Source organism: Schistosoma mansoni, chromosome 1 (assembly GCF_000237925.1).
Source record: "Schistosoma mansoni strain Puerto Rico chromosome 1, complete genome".
NCBI lineage: Eukaryota > Metazoa > Platyhelminthes > Trematoda > Strigeidida > Schistosomatidae > Schistosoma > Schistosoma mansoni.
The window spans coordinates 21,392,163-21,416,377 of record NC_031495.1 but is presented as its reverse complement, the minus strand read 5'-3'; the positions used below and the strand labels follow the sequence as shown (position 1 = coordinate 21,416,377).

Below are 24,215 nucleotides of genomic sequence, written 5' to 3'. Positions count from 1 at the left end.
GGAAATTTGACCTATTCTTAAGGACTGAGGATAACATATTACTATGATTTACCAATTTCTTTTTTCCTCTATTATCGTTAATATACCTAGGTTCTTGCCTGGAGGTATTGGTGATCCACTGCTACTAGACACGGAAGCCCGTTAAGCGAAAGCTTCTTCTATTCCATCCACAACTATTTGAACCATTTTGAGTCTGAAATTGAGCTTTGTACTGTGGTGGTTACTTTGATTCACTTCATTACACAGCAAATGCCAGACTATCTGGGTTCCGACCAACGCAAAACGAAAGATCAGAAAGAGGATGAGAAACCTATTAAGGGTAAGAAGCAAAGCTACTCCTAATTTTCGTTTTAGCTCTTGATGAAGGCGATATAGCCTTGCTGAAAACATACGTAAGTTTCTCTCTTACATTTTCATTGCTTAGAGTTCGGCTGCATACAGTAAAGAAATAAAGCAGTGTGAGGAAGACATACAGACCTACATGAAACGAGTAAATGAGCTGACAGGTTTGTTCTTTTATCTTTTTATTCTCTTGTAGGACTTAAAGAGTCGGACACCGGCTTGGCTCCTCCTGCCCTTTGGGATTTAGCTGCTGACAAAACCTGTTTATCAAGTAGATTTTTCATTGCTATAATTTATAATTAGATGAACATCCACTGCAGGTCGCACGGTGTACGAAGATAATCAACTCTGATACCGAGGAACCGAAGTATATCATTAATGTCAAACAGTTTGCTAAATTTGTTGTTGATCTGGCTGATACAGTAGCTCCAACTGATATTGAAGAAGGGATGCGTGTTGGAGTCGACCGCACAAAATACCAGATTCATATTCCTTTGCCTCCAAAAATCGATCCAAGCGTAACTATGATGCAAGTGGAGGACAAACCGGATGTCACATATAGTGACGTTGGTGGGTGTAAAGAACAAATCGAAAAGTTAAGGGAAGTCGTTGAACTACCACTACTCCATGTAAGTGTAATAAACACTTGCTTTGAATAGTTTGACGTCTTATACATTGGTTGACAAATGGCTACGTACGAAGTACGTATAATTAAGTTCATAAGCCATCGTGTGGAACAGAAACCTAGGTTTCTAACGATTCACTTAGATAAATCCTATTTATGGTGTCCTGAGCACTTCAAAAAATAAGAAAACAACCAATATCAGATCACATTTAACCTACGTCTGATTAAATTAGGAAATTTTCTGAAGATTACAGTGCCTATTAAAGTCCCCTAAATACGTCTTGATTTTCCAGGATTATTAGAAATAATTTTTAATGACTAACAAGCCAAAGTTGTAGATGAACGAATTAAATTCACATATCCTCCATGCGTCCTGTGTTATAAGCAATTCTCAGGTTTTTTCCGTCGTCTCTTCCCATCGTCTCCCTGGTCAGCAGGAGCAAGTAGATCGAGTATAAATTGTTTGCAACATCACAACATAAATATTTTTTAAATTAGTGTATTACCTATTTTTTGATGCTCCTCTGGTTAATCAGCTAGTTGCTGAGTATCAGATTTATTAGAATTCTTTGGTCTTCTCACTACCTCTGCCTAAGACCTCCATTTCCTCACCTGATTTAGTATCAACAAACCACTTTATAAATTGATATGAGTGAATGTATGTCATGATGCTTAATATCTAATCAGTATTGAAGGGGACAAAGTGAAGTGCTGCTTTTTCCAGTAGTTTTCCTCATTTAGAACAGTTTATTCTGCAGTTGTAATTCGGGTTGTTTACATTCGTTCTCATGTTTTTCATTTGGTAGCATATATATATATATATATATATATATATATATATATATATATATATATATATATATATATATATAATAGTGTAATGTAATAGTTCTCACATTCACTAAGATTTCCTTTTTTCCGTATCTTGATGAGGTATTTCTCTTACTAATCTGTTGGTACTCGTTCTTCCTCTCAAATTCTTATGAAAAGAATATAGATAATCTTTGCAGTTGTCTAACTTCAGTGTCTCGGCTGGTATGCTATCTGGTCTTGCTGTTGTTTTCTCCATTCTTGATTTTTCTGATGACTCTGCTGACCGCTTCTATTGTTGGCAAGTTAACACCTAGACGTAGATCTGTGTGTGCTACTTCCATGCCTGGTGGGTTAAGTGGCGCTGACCGATTCAAGAGCTCTTCAAAATGTTCTATCTGCATATTCCGCTGCTTCTGAACCCCTGATTGATTTACCGTCTTTGTCCTTGTTTACTCTGGTTTACTATATTTTGCTTCTAACCTCTTTGTTGTATCATATAGTTCTCTCATTTACCTCTTGTAGCTTCTGGCGTTTTTGCTTGGTCTTCTACATGTTTACGCTCATCAGCTATAATGCCCTTCACTCATTTGTTTGTTTCTGCATACACAGCATATATTTTTGCTTTATCTGCTTTTATTTTACCATTGTCAACTGCTGTTTTCCTTTTTTTTGAATCTTTCTGAGAGCATCTACAGAGATCTACTGTTTATTCTGATGATTCTGGCAGCCCAGCATCTACTATGCTGCTAACCTTTTTTGTAGCAGTTCATTTTTTGCCAAGTGAGGGTTTACTAACCGTACGCCCAACTCTTCTTTATCAGGGCTTTGGACTAGCGATAACCCTAGAAAGGTTCCTGACGCAGTTACTTAGGAATATATTATCAACTTGGCTTCAATTAGGTGTGCTAAATATGTCACTTTGAAAGTCCATCAAAGCTACACTATCAAATCATCCAATTCGAGAAACAATTTTACGGAAGCAATCGTCTTAAGCCGCAAATCTTCGTTATCTTAAGACATTCATTTAGTGACATCACTTAAACTCGTTTGTTTACTGTATCTTAAACATTTCAAATCAGTCTGATATTCGATCATGGTTAGAGACTGATGCAGATGTGTGTTAACCCAAGTTCTCATGAATGGTAAAGGAGTCAAAATGTAGTAGGGTTGATAATAAGAAATACTAAGCATTGAAAATGTATAAATAAATAATATATTTGTAATAACCGGATTGAAAATGTAGTTTAAAAAAGTGGAATGTCATGTATGATTGGATACTAGAATTTAAGATCCAAAGGAAGATAAAAATGGATAGTTATGATTTTTAGTCGTTATAAACCATGTTATTCCAAGTCTTTTGATACTAATGCCGCGTCCGGTTTATCCTCTCTGCCTCGAATCTAAGTTCGCTAAAGCTTTTCAGCTAATTTCCTTCCGTATCGATTGAGACAGTGACGTGGAACTTACTCAGATGAAATTACAGTCGACAATCGAGGACTTATCTATATAAGACCGACAGTCCCCCATCATTCCAGTGTTAGAAGGCAATCGTGTGTTTCATTTTTATCCAATCTTCTAGTTCTGTGTCGGTGACTATTAAGTAAGATATTGTCCATATTGCGTATACTTTTGGTGGCTGGACTAAAGAGATTAATGTAACTACATCAATCCAGTTGGCAAGTCGGGTCAAAATTCTCTCGGCTAAAACAACCCCTGAAGTAAATCTATAGGCACAACGCAAGCAGATTTTCAGTTTGACGAACGTTCAACCAGCAGTGACTGCTCAACGATACTTATTCATCTAACCAATCAATAAGCCTTCAAATCAGAAGTTACTAGTGCCTACCGTTTCCGACATTATACATTAACAGCAAATGTAATTAGACCTGTTCGTATATTTTTTAAATCTGATTTTCAATATGCAACTTTTAATATAACATTGTTATAACAGCTATTAATTGTGGCAATACTGAAATAAGCTCTGGATAATAAACTCTTGGATAAATTACCGAATGGTCAAATAGATACTTATATATCAAGAGCACACTTATTTTATTGAAGATAAAAGTAAAGGCTAATTATGCTATAGGTAGGTATCGTCATGCCATTTATTTTTGTAAGAGTAATCTTAGCAAGTTGTGGTTCTAATTAGCTTATATATCTCCTTCTCCAAGTTCATTATTCAATGAAGAGTTTTTAAGACCTTCGTCTTACTATGACCATTTTTAAAATTGTTTTCATCCACTCGATACTCCTGTTGTCTTTATTTTTCTTCCCTATTAAAAGTCAGTCATAAAAATGGCATATGGTCAAGTTATTTGATACTTCTTAAAGGTACTTTAAGTAAAGCTATATTCATAAGCCTATTTAATTGTAGGTTTTGATTTTTTTGTTTCTGTTGGTTAGCCTGAAAAATTTGTCAATCTTGGCATCGAACCTCCTAAAGGTGTATTACTTTTTGGTCCTCCTGGGACAGGTAAAACATTGTGTGCTCGAGCAGTTGCTAACCGTACCGATGCCTGTTTTATTCGCGTCATTGGATCTGAATTAGTTCAGAAGTATGTAGGTGAAGGTGCGCGCATGGTTAGAGAGTTGTTCGAGTTGGCTAGATCAAAAAAAGCATGTATCATATTTTTCGATGAAATAGATGCTGTTGGCGGTGCCCGTTTCGATGATGGCCTGGGGGGTGAAAATGAAGTTCAGAGAACTATGCTTGAACTAATTAATCAGTTAGATGGTTTTGATCCAAGAGGCAACATAAAAGTAAGTTCTACTACTCCGTATATTTGAGTTTTAATATGTTAAATATTTGTAGGAAACCATCAATTTTTATAAAGTAATGATTACCACATACGTTTCTTTTTTAGTATTTTGCGTTAATAACTCACAATATCTTATGAGGGCTACCTTTTTAAATTCATCTAACTAGTTTTCTTTAGGTAAATTCGTACTTGGACATGTTTTGACATCAGAAGGCATCATCAGTGGTTTCCGTCCCGGAAAATCACATTTTTTTCACTTCTTGACTTTGTAGACCGTGGCATTGCTAGTTATTCTGATATTTAGTAAGTACTATAAAACTAGTCTTTGTTAACAGATCTTTCGTAGCTTCGATTGTTTCGGGATATGTAAGGTTAAATAACAAGTCTATTAATAGTAACAAATGTCTCAGGCTTTGTTGAAGGTCTATATCCCAACACCTTTAAATAAATCAAGCAAACGTACTTTTGTTAATAAATTCGCCTGAAACCAATAAAAAACAATTTACTTTTCAGAAAGTTGATTGATTGTATATTTATTCGCTAAATGCTAGGTAAATCTTTACATTGTCAGAGTTTATTATATTCAAGTTATAATTATAACACGAATTTCTCCTGGAAACTCATATACGTTGAAATAAAGCCAGGTTTCCGATCCAAGTTTTGTTTCTGTGAATTTGTGGAGCTTCAGAATAATAACAATATTTTGGTACAAATAGCGTGTTACTGTTTCTTTATTTCTTTTTAATATATCTGATAGTTGTAGATGGAAGCAATGTATCTTATGTTACTGATGACGTTTTCTATTCTCATACGAAAAATGATTATGAGCATGAGAGTTCAACACAATAATGTCAACCTCACTTAAGTTAGGAATAATTTTACTTTTATTCGTTATTTTATGGGCGGTCATACTTTTTCTTAGTAATCAGGGTAATTCGTATGGAAATCTTATTACTCTTTGATATTACATTCATGTAATGACTACTGATGTTTACTAGCCACACTTAATATATTTTTAAGATGCTTATGTCTGATTTGTGCTTATGGGAAACCTCATACTGCGTTGGTATCTCCTATTAATGCACGAATCCTTCACGTAAAAACGTCTGTAATTGTGTAGAGCTGTCATCTAGAAATATTTTCACGTTTATTTATGTCTCATTTATTTTGTGTTCAACCTTATGTTTTTGTTCTAGGTGCTAATGGCCACTAACCGACCTGATACTCTCGATCCTGCTCTTGTTAGACCTGGCCGTTTGGATCGAAAAGTCGAATTTGGTCTGCCTGATCTTGAAGGTCGAACTCATATATTTAAAATACATGCTCGTTCTATGTCTGTTGAGAAAGATATTCGTTACGAGCTTCTTGCTCGCCTTTGCCCTAATAGTACTGGTAAGTCTTATGGTCTAGTTGTTGTGTTTGCAGAAAATTATTTGTCATAATTCTGAGTTTTTACCTCATATACTTGTTTTCTGAACATATGTATGTGAAAGAAATCACATTCGTTTCTCACAGTGACTAATAGATCCGATTTGGATGATAAGACTCAAAATAGCGATGCACATGCATATAAATATGGATGATTTGATGTCTGAATGAGCTGTCAATGATGAAATATATATTCGTGTTATCCCAATGAGTAGAAATTGGGATTCCCAACTTGTAACAAGAAGGTTGATCATTTATGTGTAATTATAACTTCAATTATGGACTGTATAAGTAATTTTTAATTCAAAATAAGTATTATTTATTATATCATGGTCTATTCAGGTCACCTAGTTTATTGAGTTAATTCGTGATAAATTTGTTTTTTTTCTCATCTACCAACTCTTCATATAACGCAGTTTTTCTAACTATATTTTGAGCCTATCTTCCCATGGATTGTAACCTTACATTTGACTGTTCATGTTATTCGAGTGAAAACCTAAGTTCCTTACGGCGTTTTTAATTTTCCGCTTTTCAGGTGCAGAGATTCGTAGCGTTTGTACTGAAGCTGGGATGTATGCTATTAGATCGAGACGAAAAATGGCTACCGAGAAAGATTTTTTGGAAGCTGTGAACAAAGTTATCAAGTCGTATGCTAAGTTCAGTGCAACTCCACGATACATGACGTACAACTAACTCAACATCATTTACTTTAAATAAATCCCAACTATAAATAATTTCCCTTATATCTTGTCCTTTAAGTATTTTAAGAGAAAAACAATCATTTTTAAATTTTCCATTATTAGGTGTTACAATTTTACCGAATAAGCACTTGTGGTAGATGACTTTCTATTATAGGCAGCTTGTCCACTGAGTAAAGAACTGCATTGGAAATCGTTCGTGATAATCAATGGGGATGTGATGTAATGACCGATAAGCTTATTTCAATATAAAGCTGGTTTTGATATAATTGAAGAGAATCATGAATGAATTATATGGTTACAGCTAATTTATAACTGGAAATTTGGAAGTAATAGCAACTGATCGATAATTATCGAAACTAGAAAGGGGATGGAATGGGACCGTGTATGCTTTTATGCACAAGGTTTAGTCTTTCATTTGACAGCGCATCAGTTTGAATAACATTAGGAAAACTAACTGCTCAACGATACTTATTCATCTAACCAACTAATGAGCCTTCAAATCAGAAGTTACTAGTGCCTACCGCTTCCGACATTATATAAGATCAGAATCAGGAGAATATACTTTCACTTTGAATATGCTGTGGTAGCGCGGTCTGAGCAATCTGTAAGGGAGAAGTAATTTCAATATACCTCTCAAAGTGAGGACAACAATGAATCATTGATGTAAAAGTGACGGACATAAATATATAGTGGATTTTCGAAAATTTGATGCATCTGCAAATTCGTCCAAACGTTTATGGACCTAATTTTTTAAATTACCTATGATTCATCCCATTGTATCATCGGACTACTCAATTGAGCTTGCTACCTCCACTTGACAATATGCCTTCTACAGACAGTCTTCGAAAAAAGCTGCCCTAGGTTTCCTTTTTTAGCTGTTGTCAAGTGGTGTCCATGGTGTTTAAGTAGGTGTTCAATTCCCTGCACTAGTAATGTGGTGTGATCTACTTATATCCATATAAGTAGTATATGGTGTTGGTCAGACATAGAATGTATTTTGGCAGAAGACCGATGAGGAAAGAACTGAAACGAAGCGCAATCGGTAGGAAAATGCACGAACAATGGAATTAAAGAAGAAACAGAGAAGATTGAGACTACTGGGTGTTAATTTGCAAATTAGCTGTCCATTGTATGGTTTTCAGAATTTACTGAGATAGTCTGTAATTTTTGCTTAAATACATTCGATTGTCCACAGTCGTGTTCTGTTCACTACAGTAATACTAATAATGACCTTGTTTCATTCGATTCCGTTTGCTCGGCAGCCGACATTTGACGTCAAAAACGATATTGTTTCGTAAGTATCGGTGTGATTCTTCATACAAATCGAGAAACAAACATCCTAAGACATTCCTGGACAGATGATTTGATCTAACATAAGTTAAATCTAGGAATGATGACAGAAAATTCGCAGGATGACTCAATAAACAGCTAGCTTGGATTTTAATCGTACAGTGGGTTGAGTGCGTAATCGACACAAGATGGATAATTTACAATTGATTGGTCACTGGGTGGTGGTCAATGTCATGTATGTCAGGTCCTTCTTGGTGTAGATCCAATTCTATCGACCAAGTTGCGATGTGGCCCCTAGTCTGGGTGACTCGACATTGCCTACACTATGTTGAGATAAGATGGTGGTTGGGGGTTTCGTGCTACTTGGTACTCGTCATCAGCAAGGTGTACCTGTAATTTTGAGGGAGCTGATGTTCCCCGACGGATTCAACTCGTGTCATCCAGTTTCACAGTCAGAGACGTTAACATTGAGCTATCCGGGCCGTAGCTGACCTCCTGTAGGACTGATCTGTATTTGTAATTGATTGATCAGTGGATAATGACCAACGTCAGGTCCTCATTGCAGGTCGAACCTCATCGACGACGGATGGAAAGCCATCGGGGTTAGACTTAATTTGTCAAGAGACCAGCTTCCAGTCAAAAAGATCCATGTAAGATCACCAGCGGGAGATAGTGATGGTAAAACCCGAAATTCCAGATATTTCTAACGGGCCTAGACTGGAGAAAATACAGTAAAGAACCTCAGCGGAGTATATTGAATCGTAAATAGACGAGAAGTTCTGTATAGTGGCATGAAAGTTTTTATAAAGCAATGAATATGGGTGGTACTAAATGAATAAATATCTGCACAGGATAAGGAACATATAACGGAACCAATATAATTACTGTTGCAACAGCAAACTTGTGAGACCAATTTCTGAACGTTAAGTGAATAAAATGAAAGCTATGAAGTAAATACTTGGCAACTAATAAAACGATCCTTAAAACTAAGAAACTTGTTGTCTAAAAAGCATAAAAATCCTTCCAGTGGAATACATCTAAAATGGGTAGTCAATTTTTAAATATAATCAACCTATCTAAAACTTAGAACATTAAATTGCGAACTGTGATATTTATACTTATTTATGATTCCCTCGTAGATTACTTCTCAATTAATTTGAACATCAAATACATTACACTCGACTGCGCACACGGAATTTTCTCAGACATGACTACTGGCACATACACGACTACTAAAATATGAATTGAAAAGTTGTAGGTACTAATATTCAGCATACAGAATTTGATTAATCTCATTAGTGGTAGATTCATTAAATTAAATGGGATCCACTCGAAAAGCGGTTGCGCAATATGATGGCCACCGGAAATTAAAATGAAAAGTAAGTCGAAAGTGAAATGGTGATAAAAACTCCAACATAAACAAAAAGTTGGCCACAATTTAGAAGCTGTAAACAACAATATAATAACTGCAAACAAAGAGAAGGAAACGAATATATGTATACACGCAGCAATACGAGATATACAACAAAGGAGAAACCTGATGAGAGACCGTTACTACCACTGACTGACTCACCAACGGTTCAGCCAACTGTATAAAAATATATTGTTCTATGTGATTTATATAACTAGCCAACTACCACTCGTCAAAACATCGAAATGGCGGCAGTTGGCGTGAATTATGCATTAAGTTCAATGTTTATAGTATCTGCAGATCAACTGCTTTCACCAACAAATATATACGGGTTGTTATGTTACATTCAGGCTCCTTTTTGACAGATTCCGACAGTAGTTCCTTTTAAGAACCAAGAGACAAAATCATAACCAGGATACAAAGCGACAAAATGTATGCTTAATTAGAATTAATCAACAGAATACTAGCCAACCCTCACTGACTTTATACACTGATGGCTTACTCGTAAACTAGCATGGTTCATTGAACCTGTTTTTAATTGAGATTAAATTATTGTTACAGAAATAACACGGATTTTTAGTGCCTATTTCGCTTCTCAACTGAATCGTAAACTTACGCAGGGGAACATATAGCCACCACAATCCTTGACTTCTGGGATTATATTATGAAAACCGAGGTCCCTGTGACTGAACTAATCACCAGGCTTTAAAAGCATCTGGACTATAGTCCTGAAGCAGTGTGCAGAAACTGCGATGGATCAGAAAAAGTGGAAACAGGAGAATTCAACCTGCTGTAGAAAAATAATACCTACAATATTATCCAAGGATTTGATCAACGACAAGATAAGAGAGAGGCATTACATTTAATCTCATCCTATTATGAGACAGAAGGACAATCTGCTGGGACAAAAGTACACCGATGTATACTTCATTCTATGACTCTGATGAATAAACTGCTCACAAATGTTATATTAGTGAGTTCTCTAGACTCACTCTCTGGCGAATCCAAAATTGCACATCTTCACAAGGTGAATTCACTGCTCGTGAACTGAAAATACTTAAATATCCAGAGTCCTGTTAAGAAAAATCCTAATAAGTCTTCTGTTTCTAACCATCATAACCAATATTTCAGAGAAAATAGGTCCAATGGCTCCTATCTACGAAGATGTCGATATCTGGAAACTTGTGGAAATGACAGTTTTACTCATAAGGCTTAGTTTTAATCTGTTGATGGGAGTATTAGTAACTTTTACTGATACTTTTGTACTCGTTAATCACTAGATTATACAGGTTGCCCTTCGAAAAATTTAACTACGACCGAATCTATTAGGATGCAAAAAGTAATCAAAACTGTGTGTGTACTATTTGACTGTTCTGTGAACGAATTAGGGAACCTAGTATCTGTCAGATCTACTAAATCCCCCCAGTTTCGTAGATAATCCTAGAATATTTTATTAAAGATCGTTTCTACGTTATTGGCACAATTTATACAAGTAACTAAGTCGTTTTGTGATGTTGTGAACGGTTTTAGGTGGACCATCCTCGCTGAAGTTAACTAAATTTCTCATTTGAACATAGATATTCCCAGTCTTAAGTGATAGGTATCAAGTAATGACCTTAATTTGTGAACACACACGAAGTAACTTTTCCATTTTTAAACTTCTCATACCACGAACTTCCACGTTTAATAATTAGAGTAACCATGAAACAACGTAGTGTACAAGTTTAGAGTTGTATACAACATTAAGTACTTGTAACTCCCTTCGTATAAGCCATAAGTCGTTGAAAAGTCCCACCCTCTTAATTCGCTACTGGGATTTCTTTTAAACTAGCGTCTGAATACTTATGGATATGGGACAAACAACTGTGATGAAATACTTTATATAAAACAAAACGAGTATTCTTGTTATCAAGTAATTGGTGCTATATTTCATCTGGAGGTAACTCGTAACCTATAACCGTATCAATCATAACTTTAACAAAATACGATGCAAGGTCAATTACCTATTCAAACAAAATCCATATTGCTCTGGATTATCAACTAACTTAGAAGCAAACGTAAACGGATAAAATGGAGAGTACTTTTATCTCAGGATGAAGATTTCGGAGGTGCAGTGCTCTCTGAAATGGATGGTTTAGTCGTGAGGCTTTCATTATCCTTCTAGACAACATCAGCAAATACTCCGACATAATCATCTAGTTAAATGAACACAAAACAGGTAGAAATCTTGACTATTTAACAGAAAATCTATCGTTAACATATCTAGTTACACTACGATCAACAAATTATGATATCTAATTAGTTGGAGAAGTAGTTTTTACTGAATGTGAAGTGGGTTTTTTCCGGTAACTGATTCTTCTTTGCATCCTTACTACTCTTAGCAAAATAAAGGCACAGCGAGACAGTATGAAGTATATATTAAAATACGTGGATGATTATGGTTGTTAGAAAAACAGGTGTGCAAGTGAATGAGTTAAAAGTTTAAACAAAAACCATGAATATGTTATGTATGTTTATACAAATTAAATAAAGCAATCATAAACGAAATTCTATCAGAAATAAATACTAGCGTTGATAATAGAAGCTATAAATTTTATCAGTTCAACTTATCAATTAGATTGAAAAGTTTGGTAAAATCTCTTTGGGCGCAGTCCTGTTGTTGACTGATAAAATTGGTTTTTATGAGCAATTTCGGAAGCCAATCATTTATGACTTTATGGAAACGCTCAAACGGATCAATACTTTGTAAAAGCCGACCAATCCAGTACAAAAGACGTCCACTGGCAAATAACATCCAAAGTGGATAAAAGCTTATGAAAGAATTTTTTAAATGTGAAGTATCAAATTCGTCAAGATTTGAGATATAAAACGGACAAAGCACCTCAATCAGTGCAACTAAATGATTTAATGCAGAGGCCATACTTTGCAATTCATTAAGTTGGTGAACATCCTCGATACAAAAGAAAGGTGAATTTCTTTGGCAATAAATTGATTTTGCTAAATCAGCACACTTATTGAGATGTGTACAAATAGAGTTGGAAAAATCTCCAAAAGTATTGTTTCTACCAAGAAATTCACAGTTTGAATGGACAGCAATCGCACAACATGATAGCGCAAGTCCAACTGGTGATGTTCGAATGTTTTTAGCTTTATATTGAGCATGAAATGAAGATCTGAACCATAGAATTAATAAAACAGCTAAACCTTGTATTTCAAGAGGCTTAAAATCTTTTTCTAAATTTAAATTAAGAAACTGGGAGAAAAAAGATACGAACGAAAATTCAGGTGTTTCAGCATAAGGGGGTTTCAGAGGCTTCAATGAAACTAAAGTCTTCGTCAAATGACCATTCGAACTTTTTCTGTACTCAGTGACACACTCATTCTCCATTCCACATAACTTTTCATTGGTACCTAAGTGATTTTCAAGGCCATATATAAGTCCATTTAAAATACTTCTCATTTTGGACATAAATTCGTCAATTGAATTAGGACTCTTTATATCCTCCACTACTTGACGAGGGACAGCGCCGTTTCGTACATACATGCAGTCTAATACGCTTGGGATTAATTCCAAAGATTTAAATCGTTTAATTAGTTCTTTCGGCCAATGGTGAAATATGCTATCTTTATCATTATTTCGCTCCAAAATAGGTTTAGAAAATTTGAAAGGGTCTTCAAAGTAGGAACCCCATGAAGTTGTGGAATTTAGAATGTTCGGATTTCCCAGTTTGCTTGATGATGGAACACTTAATGAAATATGGTGTTCATTTGAAAAACCTAATGCATGGGCCAGGTTTTCGCCTGAAGTATTCAGAAAATAATCCGAAATCCCCAAACGTATTGTCTCCTCAATACCATCCCTTTCATTTTCGCTGTAGAGTGACAGAATTAATGACAATGGTTGTTTCATGTCACGAAAACATAAGAGCCAGTTAAATATAGCATGGATACGTCTTTGATAGTAGGACGTGTTCTGTAGATCGGAAGTATGGATTAGAGAATTGATGATTTCTGGAAGGTGAATATTTGATGTTATGTCATTACCAACGAGGGTGGCAAAAAGTGGTAACATAGGATACTTGAGTTTATAAAACGGTCCTGAATTATTAAGAACTTTACACGATATAAAATAACAAGGAGCACCATTAAGTTTACAAACAGAACAAGGGGGGGACCTCTGCTTACAATCGAGTAGAATAGATGAAAGTGGAATAAAACTATAGACTTGATTGTTATCAATTGGTCGATAAATAAAAAAATCAGAATCTCCACTAGTAACGGGACATTGAAGATAAATAGCTAGTTCTGCTGCACTGATATCAGCTTCACGTTCACATGCTATGTATCGAACTGAAGATTCCCGTAGAATTTCCACAAGAACATGTCTACAAAGTCGTGGAGTTATATCGATGTTCAAGTCTAGGCTATTTAGATTAGAAATTGAGTTAACATCACGAAGAGCCGACGAGAGTTTATTAAAGTTTTCAAGGTTTCGCTTCAACAAAGTATCCAATTTCGATCCCTTAGGAAAGCGAAAAAAATTCATTAGTTAACTTATAAAATGAACCACTGTATGTAACGAACTCGGAAAACATAAAGCTCAAAAATTTTAGCGTTTATTTTCTTTTCATTTATCACATTTGTTCGTGAATGTCTTACTATCACTCAGAGAAATATACCAATAAACAAAAGGGTAATGATGAAATTACATCTCCAGAGGTAGTAAAAAATTTATTACTACGTATAAAGTTCGAATAACATTAAATAATTGTTAAACTGTATGCTTAATAAACAAATTATCCGCATATGAGATAGACTTCTAGGCATACACATGACTGTATGAATACGCTAATTTGTAGAGGTCACTGTTCATAACTCGAGTCTCATTGTGAAACAATGTTCAAAGTCTTGTTGCAAAATCCAACATGCCCAAAATAATTGGCGATCTTTTGCAACACTAGCCAAGAGGACGTTCTATGATTAAACGATAGCGCTTGACACTCATATTTTCTGATACTATGTACAATAAAGATAAGATGTATACTACACAATATCATAATGTTTTTTACATTAAATAAATGTCTAAGATTTAAGTAGACTGGAAAATATGTAGGCAGTAAAAACCAAAAAAGTACTATGATAATGAAAGCATACCTCTTTAGAATGACATCCACCGAAAACGAAGATTGGGTCCACATGACAGGTACGAAACTTTTTCAGGAACAACTGGATATAACGTTTAAATGCCAAATACTCTCCACCATATTCACATCGCAAAGTAGCTTGACGATAACAGAGAGAAGCGAAGTTTTCGGCATCAATAACTAAAGGCTGGTTATGCAATTCATACGGGGAGAAGTTTTCACTGTTACTTTGAATATATGTCCACAAGCCTCGGATACCCATCTGCCCTAGAAGATAAAACGAGGTGCTACGAGTATTGGAACCTTTAACAAGAATAACAGAAAGATAATGAAAGAAGAAAACGTTCGTATCTAGATATGATGTAGAAAACCTGATACTTATGCAATATATCAGTAAATAACTAGGTAGATAGAAATTTTATGAGGTGTAAATGTGAATATTCATTACTACGTAAGTGATACACTAAGCCCATTTATTTGATAATCAAATAATAATATTTTATTTCTCCCAGACTAGTTATTTTTCTTTAATAACTTCAACCGCTATTTTACTATATACTTGGTGACTTACTAGACCAGATTTAAAATAACTTGATACTAAAATGACCTGCAGCTTACTTACCCCAAAAAATCTAATCGATATTCCAGAAGCAACTTATGAAAAGATGAGCTTGTCTATAGAAACAATGAATGATTTATCTATCTCTCTTCCTGCCTACCTAACCATTTAGCAATAGTATATACAATTAAGTAGAGTTCACATGGAAAAATATTGAATCGTCAGAATAACAATATATTTGAAAATATATACATATGGAGATGTTATTCATCACGCCAAATTGCATCAACAGCATCTGTACGATAGCGTTGAGACACGACAGAGTCTTTCAGCGGAAAAGTCAAACCGGCATCAAACATTAGGCATCCAGTATGTGCTATCATAGCACCATTATCAATACAAAATCTCTCATCTGTTGCGAATAATTTAGCACCACGCTCTTCAGCCATGCAGTTCATCATTTCCTGTAGACGCACGTTGCAACCAACGCCACCGACAATGAGGACCTCCTGAAAAATTACGAAAGGTAAAATACTCATTCTAATATGACAAGACTAATTAGTAAGTAATTAAAAGAATTAAAGATGAAAATTGTTATACCTGTCACAATTATGTCTGTAGATATGCTTAATTGACTTGTAGTTGGTACTGAAAACCGCAAATACGATAACGATTTATATGACTACCAAAACAAATCAAAATGTTATATACATACAAAACTCTGTATGATTTATATACAGTCAGGTTAACAATCAGACTTGTATGGTTTGACTGGGTAGTACTAAACAACAATTAATCAATGTCATACTGGTCGATTTTCACAATGACTGGATTTTGCTCCTTTTACTCCGTCACATCAAGAATCATTACCTTTACAAATGACTACAAACAGAAAACTGAATACGTAAACTTCTACCGTGACACACTATATCGTGTATATTTGTCCAGTCTAACATAAACAGAATCAGATATGAGTTTGTTTTGAAACATATTTCACGGTACAATCAATATTAAATAGCCATGACGTATCCGTACCACGATTTTACAATTTTATTTCCTATGAATAAAAATTAGTGACTTCAGGTTACATTGTTATAGTTAATGACTAATAATATTACTTGGTTTATCAGGTTTATTTAAATTGTATATTTAAGATAAAACAACTGAAACTTAAGCAACTTGATCAGTGAATTGAACAAGTGGGAAAAAGATGGAGAACACAAACTATGATAAATAATCTTTGGAATAAAAGCCTAGGGAATCTAATTTGTGAAAAATGTTCATATTTTTGGGTGCCATTAACTAGTGAGTGATCATCTCTAATGCGAACAAATATACAGTACCAGACTTTGGTAGTATTTATGTTATATTGTTGTCTAACGATAATAAACTCTTGAAACACAGTGATCAGACAGAAACCGACAAATATCTCAGAGGGCAAGTTTCACAGGTATAGAGCAGAGCTGATTTAATTACGGCACCATTAATAGAAATATCAAAACTCTGACGGAGAAAAACTAAATTACCATAAGCTTTTTCTCTGGCTATCCAGTTAATTCCAGATTGAGAATGTTACCTGTTCAACTAAAAAGAGCTAGAAATAAGTCTTCTGAGCCAAATATCTTGTGACGTCTTACCAATTGAAGTTCTTTTCTATGATATTATTGCGTCGATTGAGGTAAGATTTACAAAATTTCCTAGAGCAAGGGGTCAGTTAAATAGTCGTTTAGAGGGCTTCATTTAGTGCTCTAAGGCTCTTTAAAGATGTACAGTGAGTGCGCTATGATTTCGATATTTTTTTATTGGCATTAAGACTTCTTTCCAAGTGGCTTAGACGAACAGACGATAAGCTCTATCGACTGCCATTTTGGCAGTCTTGACTATCATATCAAGTATTCCTTGAAAACTTTTCGATAATTCAGGGATGAGGGTTACTACAATATGTTGAATTAAATGAGCTGGGATTAACTATCATTTGTCTAAAGATCACAAGAAACCCAGTGTTTACGATTACAGAGTTAGTTGAATATTTATAGGAACTTTTTTAGGTCTTGCTATTGCAGTTAACTAACGTGGAATTCAACTTGATCTTACATAATTCGTTGGAATGTTGAACGTAGCTTAATTTATTGACCAAAAACATAGATGAGTTTACAGAACATTAAATCATGACCAAAATCCAAACATATACATTAAACGATACAATCCACCAAACATCCACTTCTTTAGTTTTCTTTCTTTATGAAACACAGTGAATAAAAGAGCGCTAAAACATATTGAATAATCCTGCTTCGTCCGATGCTACAATCATTTTTTTGCTATGTACAATTTAAATTCGACGGTATTAAACATTGTATAACACAATATATTTGAGACCTATCATCATAATGACTAGGAAAATGAAAGGTACCTTGTAAGTAACCATATGTAAACTAAATCAGTTTATTTACAAGATCACGTTTATAAATTTAGTATAGCTGCTTTTTAATATTGAACTTTATATGGGTATTTGTGAGAATAACTGTCTAGCTAAATAATTAACATAAGGTAGTATTGGGTCCATTACATGGAATCAGAAAAAATCAATAGACCAGACCTTCTGCTAAACAGAATTAGTTTAAAAGAACTTTATGGGATGCTTAATCGAAAACGATACATAGCAGCCATAAGGGCAAATTTTAGAAATTAATAAGAAATTGTAAAGAATTTATTTAAATTCATAGTGTTACAGGAAAATTTTAACCAGGAAATTTTGAAAATGATATGCTAACTCGAAGTTAAGAGGCAACAAAACAATTCTATTTGAAATTGCTAAATATGTTTACTATATCAATTGCATAACTTCTGTGACCACATTTTTGGTAGGTTACAACATACTACTTTTTAATATTCAGTAACGGGTTATCTACAAACATATCGGAAAGGTGTTTCAGAAGATATTAGAAGAATCTTAAATAATCAAAATATAAGAGTATTTTTTCGAACAAACAATACTCTAAGATCAAAATTAGTAAGAATTAAAGATCCAATTCACAAAGAAGAACAACAAAATTGTGTCTATGAAATCAGATGTAGTGACTGTAATGCAACGTATGTAGGTGAAACATCAAGACAACTGAATGTGAGGGTGAAGGAACACAAACAATGCTTGAAACACATTCCTAAATCCTCAGATGATGTAAGGAAACTGGAGAACAAATCAGCGATAGCATTACACTCGATAGAATCGGGTCATACAATTGATTCCGTTCACACAAAAATCCTTCAAAAAGATTTCAATTCTTACAAAGAAAGGCAAACAGCTGAAGCCCTATACATTTGGGCTAATCCAAACAATATTAATAGGAGGGATGGAATACAATAAGCAGTGCCATGGCAACTAATCATTATTAAGTAAAAACCTGAACTCCTTAACGTTTTTATCTATTTCGTATTATCTAAATGACAACAATTGCATTCAATGATTCTAATCAGTTGTCTTATCGGAAATTGTTAAACAATTAACTGGAACATTAAAAATGACACATACATACAGTTTCAAAATTACACTCTTCAAATTTCACTCTTTTATTTTTATTTTGTTTAATTATCTTCATGCTGTGACATATATGATTCATATCATATATTACAAATTGTATGTTTTTCCTTATAAATTCACTGATAAGAGACAATATATAGTGTGAATGTAATTTCTCTTCTCACCACTTACGTTTTCTATACAATGTTATATTAACGGTTATCATTTCACATCACACATCTCTTACACATACCTAGTTTAGACATTTTTAACGTTGATTGGATGACCTATTCAGTGTACAATGAACCCGGAGAACCATGTACCTATTTATATTCGATAATTTTGATGTTTGATTATAATTCCTTGAAAAAGCTTGGACCATATTGCCAGGCGAAACGTTGAATTTACTACAAATTCATTCGCTGAGATTTTACAAATATATTATTCTTATTTAATGTCTTACATCAACTCGGCGCTCAAATACTGTGAAACTATTCGCTCTAATTTAGACGAGAGTTCTTATATAATTGATGACTTATTGTTTTACAGAGTTGAGTCAATTTGTCGCAACGAACCATTCAACTATATTCCTCTTTCAATATTTCGTTCTTTTTATATTTTAGGCAGCACTTAATGCTTTTCCCATCGCTTAGTCTACATTCTATGAAGCATTCTCTGTAATTCCAGTTATTTTGAGCTATTGGATTAGTTTGGAAACATTGTTTAATTTACCTACGCTGATTCATGATAATCTCATTTGGCACAGGAGTGTGCTGAAGTATGATGTATATCCACTTATTTGAAGGAACCGACTTTCATCAAACTACGGTTTTTGTGATCAAATTGAATTCAACACATCACACGATTAAGGGCTGGGAAACTTATACACTTTTATAACGGTACGGCATTTCCATAAAAATCTTACTGGTTTCAGATATGATCTATTTGTATTGTTTAATACAGGCAAAATCTAATTTTTAAAGAATTTTCATGAAGAATTTCAAAACAATGGGGAATTGTGTGATGTAATAAATATTGACAAAATCATTATGAAATATACTTTTTTTATTTAAAAGAGAAAAACTCATATTCATTCACAAGGTAAAGTGAGATAAAATGTATAACTAAAGAAATTTTATTCCGAAACTAAGTAAATACACTGTATAACTTACGAAAACATAAACAAACCAGAATCATATCTAGTTTTCCGATAAAATAAATAAATAAAATCAAAACTATTAATACAGGCATTTGACAAAGATAATAAACTAAGTGGCTCACTATGGGACAACTTGTAAAACAAACGGAAAATAAGCTGATACGTTTTTTGATGGTTTATTGTTATTACAGTTTAAAAATAACCACATAAACAAATTAGTTAGTAATACTTAAAATCAAATAAACTTACGTCTACACCACAATGTGCCATAGCCCGTTCAGTAATTTCTACAACCATAGCAAAAGCTGTCTCTTGGAGGCTAAAGCATAAATCAGCCACAGTGTATTCACCAGTTTCTAAAAGTTTCGGTGCACGCTCTTCCAAAAATGATAATAATCCTGCAAAAGAAACATCCATACCCTTCACTGCATATGGCAACTCGAAAAATTTGGATCCTTGTTTGGCTAACTTCTCAATGTTAAAGCCAGGACTTGGATCATTCGAAAGATTTACAATACGGGCAAACCTAAGGTGAGAAACACTTTGGGTTAGGTATGGGTAACTGAAATAACTAATGCACAATAAAGAGGCAATTGAAGGTTTTTCTTAAAAAATAAAAATCCTGACAATCAAGTGTCAACGAAGTGAACTGGGTTAGAACAAGCATGAAATCATCTTACTGAAAAGGTGTTCGAGTATTAGTTATCATGAAAGAAAACACACAAATTCAAAAACCAATTCTTGAATAATTGTTAGACAATAAGTCCCATCTTTACTCATGGAAATAAATCGTTTTAACTGGTAGACACTTTAGAGCTTACGATAGGCAAAAATTATTGCGATCATAATAAATGGAAAAGAAGAATATAATTGTTGCTATAAACGAAAAATTTATTATTATCATCACCTGCTTTCATAGCTCTCCACAGGAACATATCAATAAATTTAGTCAACAACGTTTCAAATGCTTATGAACAGGGTGAAATCAGCAACATAGAAATTCCTAGAGAAAGCTAAAAACCATTCATCGGTGTTTCTAAACATTTTCTATTCTACACAAAACTATGAAAGAAATCATGCTTTTATCAGTCTATCATAAATTCATGACTGGTGGTTCGAATAAAAGTCATAATTTCATGCAGTACTGTCTTGGACACCAATTCACTCGAAAAGTTCTTAAATCAGAACACGGTTGAACAGGAAAGAAATTATATTCCGAAAAACAAGGGGTAGATGAGGTAAGAAGTACAATGAGAGATACGTTAGTATATTTATAGTTTTACATGAGATTCTAAAATCTCCAAGTAACGACTAGTGCTGATTGGCTTATTCTTATCTAATCAGCGTGCGCCAAGGCAGTCGTGAACGGAACATGCTTTAATCCAATCTATGTCGCGCTAACAACTCCGCCTGTAGCTCCTCTGAGGGTTACTGCCGGTCCCAAGCCCGGGTAAAGGAGGAGGGTTGGGCATGGGGTTAGCGACCCCATCCCGTAGAAAATCAACTCGCTAAAAAAACGCTAACCAGAAAAAATCATTCAAACCATTCCAACTCTGCCCTGGGAGTAGAAGGAATAATTATGACGTCTCATGATGAAAGCCGAGTTCCTTCGGAAGTCATGAGGCCGATGCACCTTCTTACAACCAGAGCGACAATTTTTATAGGTCCATGGAATGTCCGAACAATGTGGGAGATCGGAAGAGTCTTCCAAATTGCTGCAGAAATGAGAAAATACAACCTGGAGGTGCTTGGAATCAGCGAAACACATTGGACGCAGGTTGGACAACAACGACTGTCTTCAGGAGAACTTCTGTTATACTACGGTCATGAAGAAGAAAATGCCCCACATACACAATGAGTTGCATTGATGCTGTCCAGAAAAGCACAAAATGCACTTATTGGATGGGAATCTCATGGACCAAGGATCATCAAAGCCTCCTTCAAGACAAAGAGAGAGGGCATTACAATGAACGTTATCCAATGCTATGCGCCTACCAACGACTACGATGAAGACGCTAAAGGCCAATTCTACGATAGGCTGCAGTCGATCTTCGAGAAGTGCCCAACCAAGGACCTGACCATTCTGATGGGAGATTTCAATGCCAAGGTTGGAAAGGACAACACTGGATACGAAGACGTCATGGGACAACATGGACTGGGAGAAAGGAACGAAAATGGTGAGAGATTTGCAAACCTATGTGCCTTCAATAAACTGGTCATAGGTGGCACCATATTCCCACACAAAAACATACACAAAGCCACTTGGATTTCACCGGATCACACTACACAGAATCAAATCGACCATATCTGCATCAACAAAAAGTTCAGGAGGACGATGGAGGATGTGAGAATCAGAAGAGGAGCTGATATAGCATCCGATCATCATTTGCTGGTCGCCAAGATGAAACTAAAACTCAAGAAGCACTGGACAACGGCGCGGACAACATCACAAAAGTTTAATACGGCCTTTCTTCGAGATGCTGACAAACTCAACAAATTCAACATAGTACTCAGCAACAGGTTCGAGGCCTTTCATGATCTACTCAATGGAGAGGGGACTACCATGGAGAGCAACTGGAAAGGTATCAAGGAGGCAATCGTTTCAACATGTCAAGAGGTTCTGGGCCAAAAGAAGCACCATCACAAGGAATGGATCACTGTTGGTACACTGGATAAAATTGAAGAAAGGAGGAACAAGAAGGCAGCGATCAATATCAGCCGAACAAGAGCGGAAAAAGCCAAGGCACGAGCTGAATACACAGAGGCGAACAAGGAAGTGAAGAGGAATATCAGAATCGACAAACGTAAATATGTGGAAGATTTAGCGATGACAGCGGAAAAGGCTGCAAGAGAGGGAAACATGAGACAACTGTATGATACAACAAAGAAACTTGCTGGAAATTACCGTAAGCCAGAAAGACCAGTGAAAAGCAAGGAAGGCAAAGTAATCACCGACATTGAAGAACAACGAAACAGGTGGGTAGAACACTTCAAAGAACTCTTGAATCGACCAGCTCCACTGAACCCACCCAACATCGAAGCAGCACCCACGGACCTCCCAGTCGATGTTGGCCCACCAACAATTGAAGAGATCAGCATGGCCATTAGACAAATCAAGAGCGGCAAAGCAGCGGGACCAGAAAACATCCCGGCAGAGGCACTGAAAGCAAATGTAGCAGCAACTGCCAAGATACTACACATCCTCTTCAGTAAGATTTGGGACGAAGAACAAGTACCAATAGACTGGAAAAAAGGACTTCTGATCAAGATACCAAAGAAAGGCGATCTCAGCAAGTGCGATAACTACAGGGGCATCACTCTTCTCTCAATACCAGGAAAAGTCTTCAACAGAGTATTGTTAAACAGGATGAAGGATTCCGTGGACGCTCAACTTCGAGATCAACAAGCTGGATTTCGTAAAGATAGATCGTGCACAGATCAAATCGCAACTCTACGTATCATTGTGGAACAATCAATCGAATGGAATTCATCACTCTACATCAACTTCATCGACTACGAGAAGGCATTTGATAGCGTGGACAGGACGACACTATGGAGGCTTCTTCGACACTACGGCGTGCCTGAGAAGATAGTCAATATCATACGGAACTCCTATGATGGACTAAACTGCCAAATCGTCCACGGAGGGCAACTCACCGACTCGTTTGAAGTAAAGACCAGTGTTAGACAAGGTTGCTTACTCTCACCCTTTCTCTTTCTCCTGGTGATCGACTGGATCATGAAGACGTCAACATCTGGAGGAAAGCACGGGATGCAGTGGACAGGCAGGATGCAGCTTGACGATTTAGACTTCGCGGATGATCTGGCTCTTCTATCACAAACTCAACAACAAATGCAGGAGAAAACGACCAGTGTAGCAGCAGCCTCAGCAGCAGTAGGTCTCAATATAAACAAAGGGAAAAGTAAGACTCTTCGATACAATACAATATGCACCAATCAAATTACACTTGACGGAGAAGCTTTGGAAGATGTGGAAACCTTTACATATCTGGGCAGCATCATTGATGAACACGGTGGATCAGATGCAGATGTGAGGGCGCGGATCGGCAAAGTAAGAGCAGCATACCTACAACTGAAAAACATCTGGAGCTCAAAACAATTGTCAACCAACACCAAGGTTAGAATTTTCAATACAAATGTGACAGTTCTACTGTATGGGGCGGAGACGTGGAGAACTACGAAAGCCATTATCCAGAAGATACAAGTGTTTATTAACAGCTGTCTACGCAAGATACTTCGGATCCGATGGCCAGACACTATCAGCAACAAGTTACTGCGGGAGACAACAAACCAGATGCCTGTGGAGGAAGAAATCAGGAAGAAGCGCTGGAAGTGGATTGGGCACACCTTGAGGAAGTCACCTAATTGAGTCACAAGACAAGCCCTCACATGGAATCCTGAAGGTCAGAGAAGAGGAAGACCAAAGAACACATTACGCCGAGA

The 24,215-nt window shown here is 35.6% G+C and overlaps 3 protein-coding genes across 3 annotated transcripts; 1 reads left to right on the top strand and 2 right to left on the bottom strand.

Moving 5' to 3' along the window:
• Window positions 1-210: 210 nt before the first annotated feature.
• Smp_012470 (putative 26s protease regulatory subunit) lies at window positions 211-6,702 on the top strand. Its single transcript, XM_018793629.1, has 8 exons — window positions 211-319; window positions 355-392; window positions 425-506; window positions 539-613; window positions 646-971; window positions 4,187-4,543; window positions 5,739-5,934; window positions 6,506-6,702. The coding sequence occupies exons 1-8, from the start codon at window positions 250-252 to the stop codon at window positions 6,661-6,663; spliced, it is 1,302 nt and encodes a 433-aa protein (XP_018648122.1). The 5' UTR covers window positions 211-249; the 3' UTR covers window positions 6,664-6,702.
• A 5,075-nt stretch (window positions 6,703-11,777) lies between these two features.
• Window positions 11,778-14,778, bottom strand: Smp_012460 (hypothetical protein; the record flags this gene model as incomplete). Its single annotated transcript, XM_018793628.1, has 2 exons — window positions 11,778-13,894; window positions 14,527-14,778. The coding sequence occupies 2 exons, from the start codon at window positions 14,776-14,778 to the stop codon at window positions 11,969-11,971; spliced, it is 2,178 nt and encodes a 725-aa protein (XP_018648121.1). The 3' UTR covers window positions 11,778-11,968.
• A 515-nt stretch (window positions 14,779-15,293) lies between these two features.
• Smp_012450 (Kae1 putative peptidase (M22 family)) lies at window positions 15,294-20,168 on the bottom strand (the record flags this gene model as incomplete). The annotated part of the gene is made up of 2 exons (XM_018793627.1): window positions 15,294-15,584; window positions 20,001-20,168. 2 exons carry the CDS (start codon window positions 20,166-20,168, stop codon window positions 15,339-15,341), a joined length of 414 nt encoding a protein of 137 aa, XP_018648120.1. The 3' UTR covers window positions 15,294-15,338.
• Window positions 20,169-24,215: the final 4,047 nt, after the last annotated feature.

Excerpts from the sequence above, each read along its gene's own strand:
- Smp_012470 (XM_018793629.1), top strand. The coding sequence starts at position 250 with ATGCCAGACTATCTGGGTTCCGACCAACGCAAAACGAAAGATCAGAAA. Across the intron at positions 393-424 it reads TAGCCTTGCTGAAAACATAC|AGTTCGGCTGCATACAGTAA; the intron begins GTAAGTTTCTCT and ends TTCATTGCTTAG. Across the intron at positions 4,544-5,738 it reads ATCCAAGAGGCAACATAAAA|GTGCTAATGGCCACTAACCG; the intron begins GTAAGTTCTACT and ends TTTTTGTTCTAG.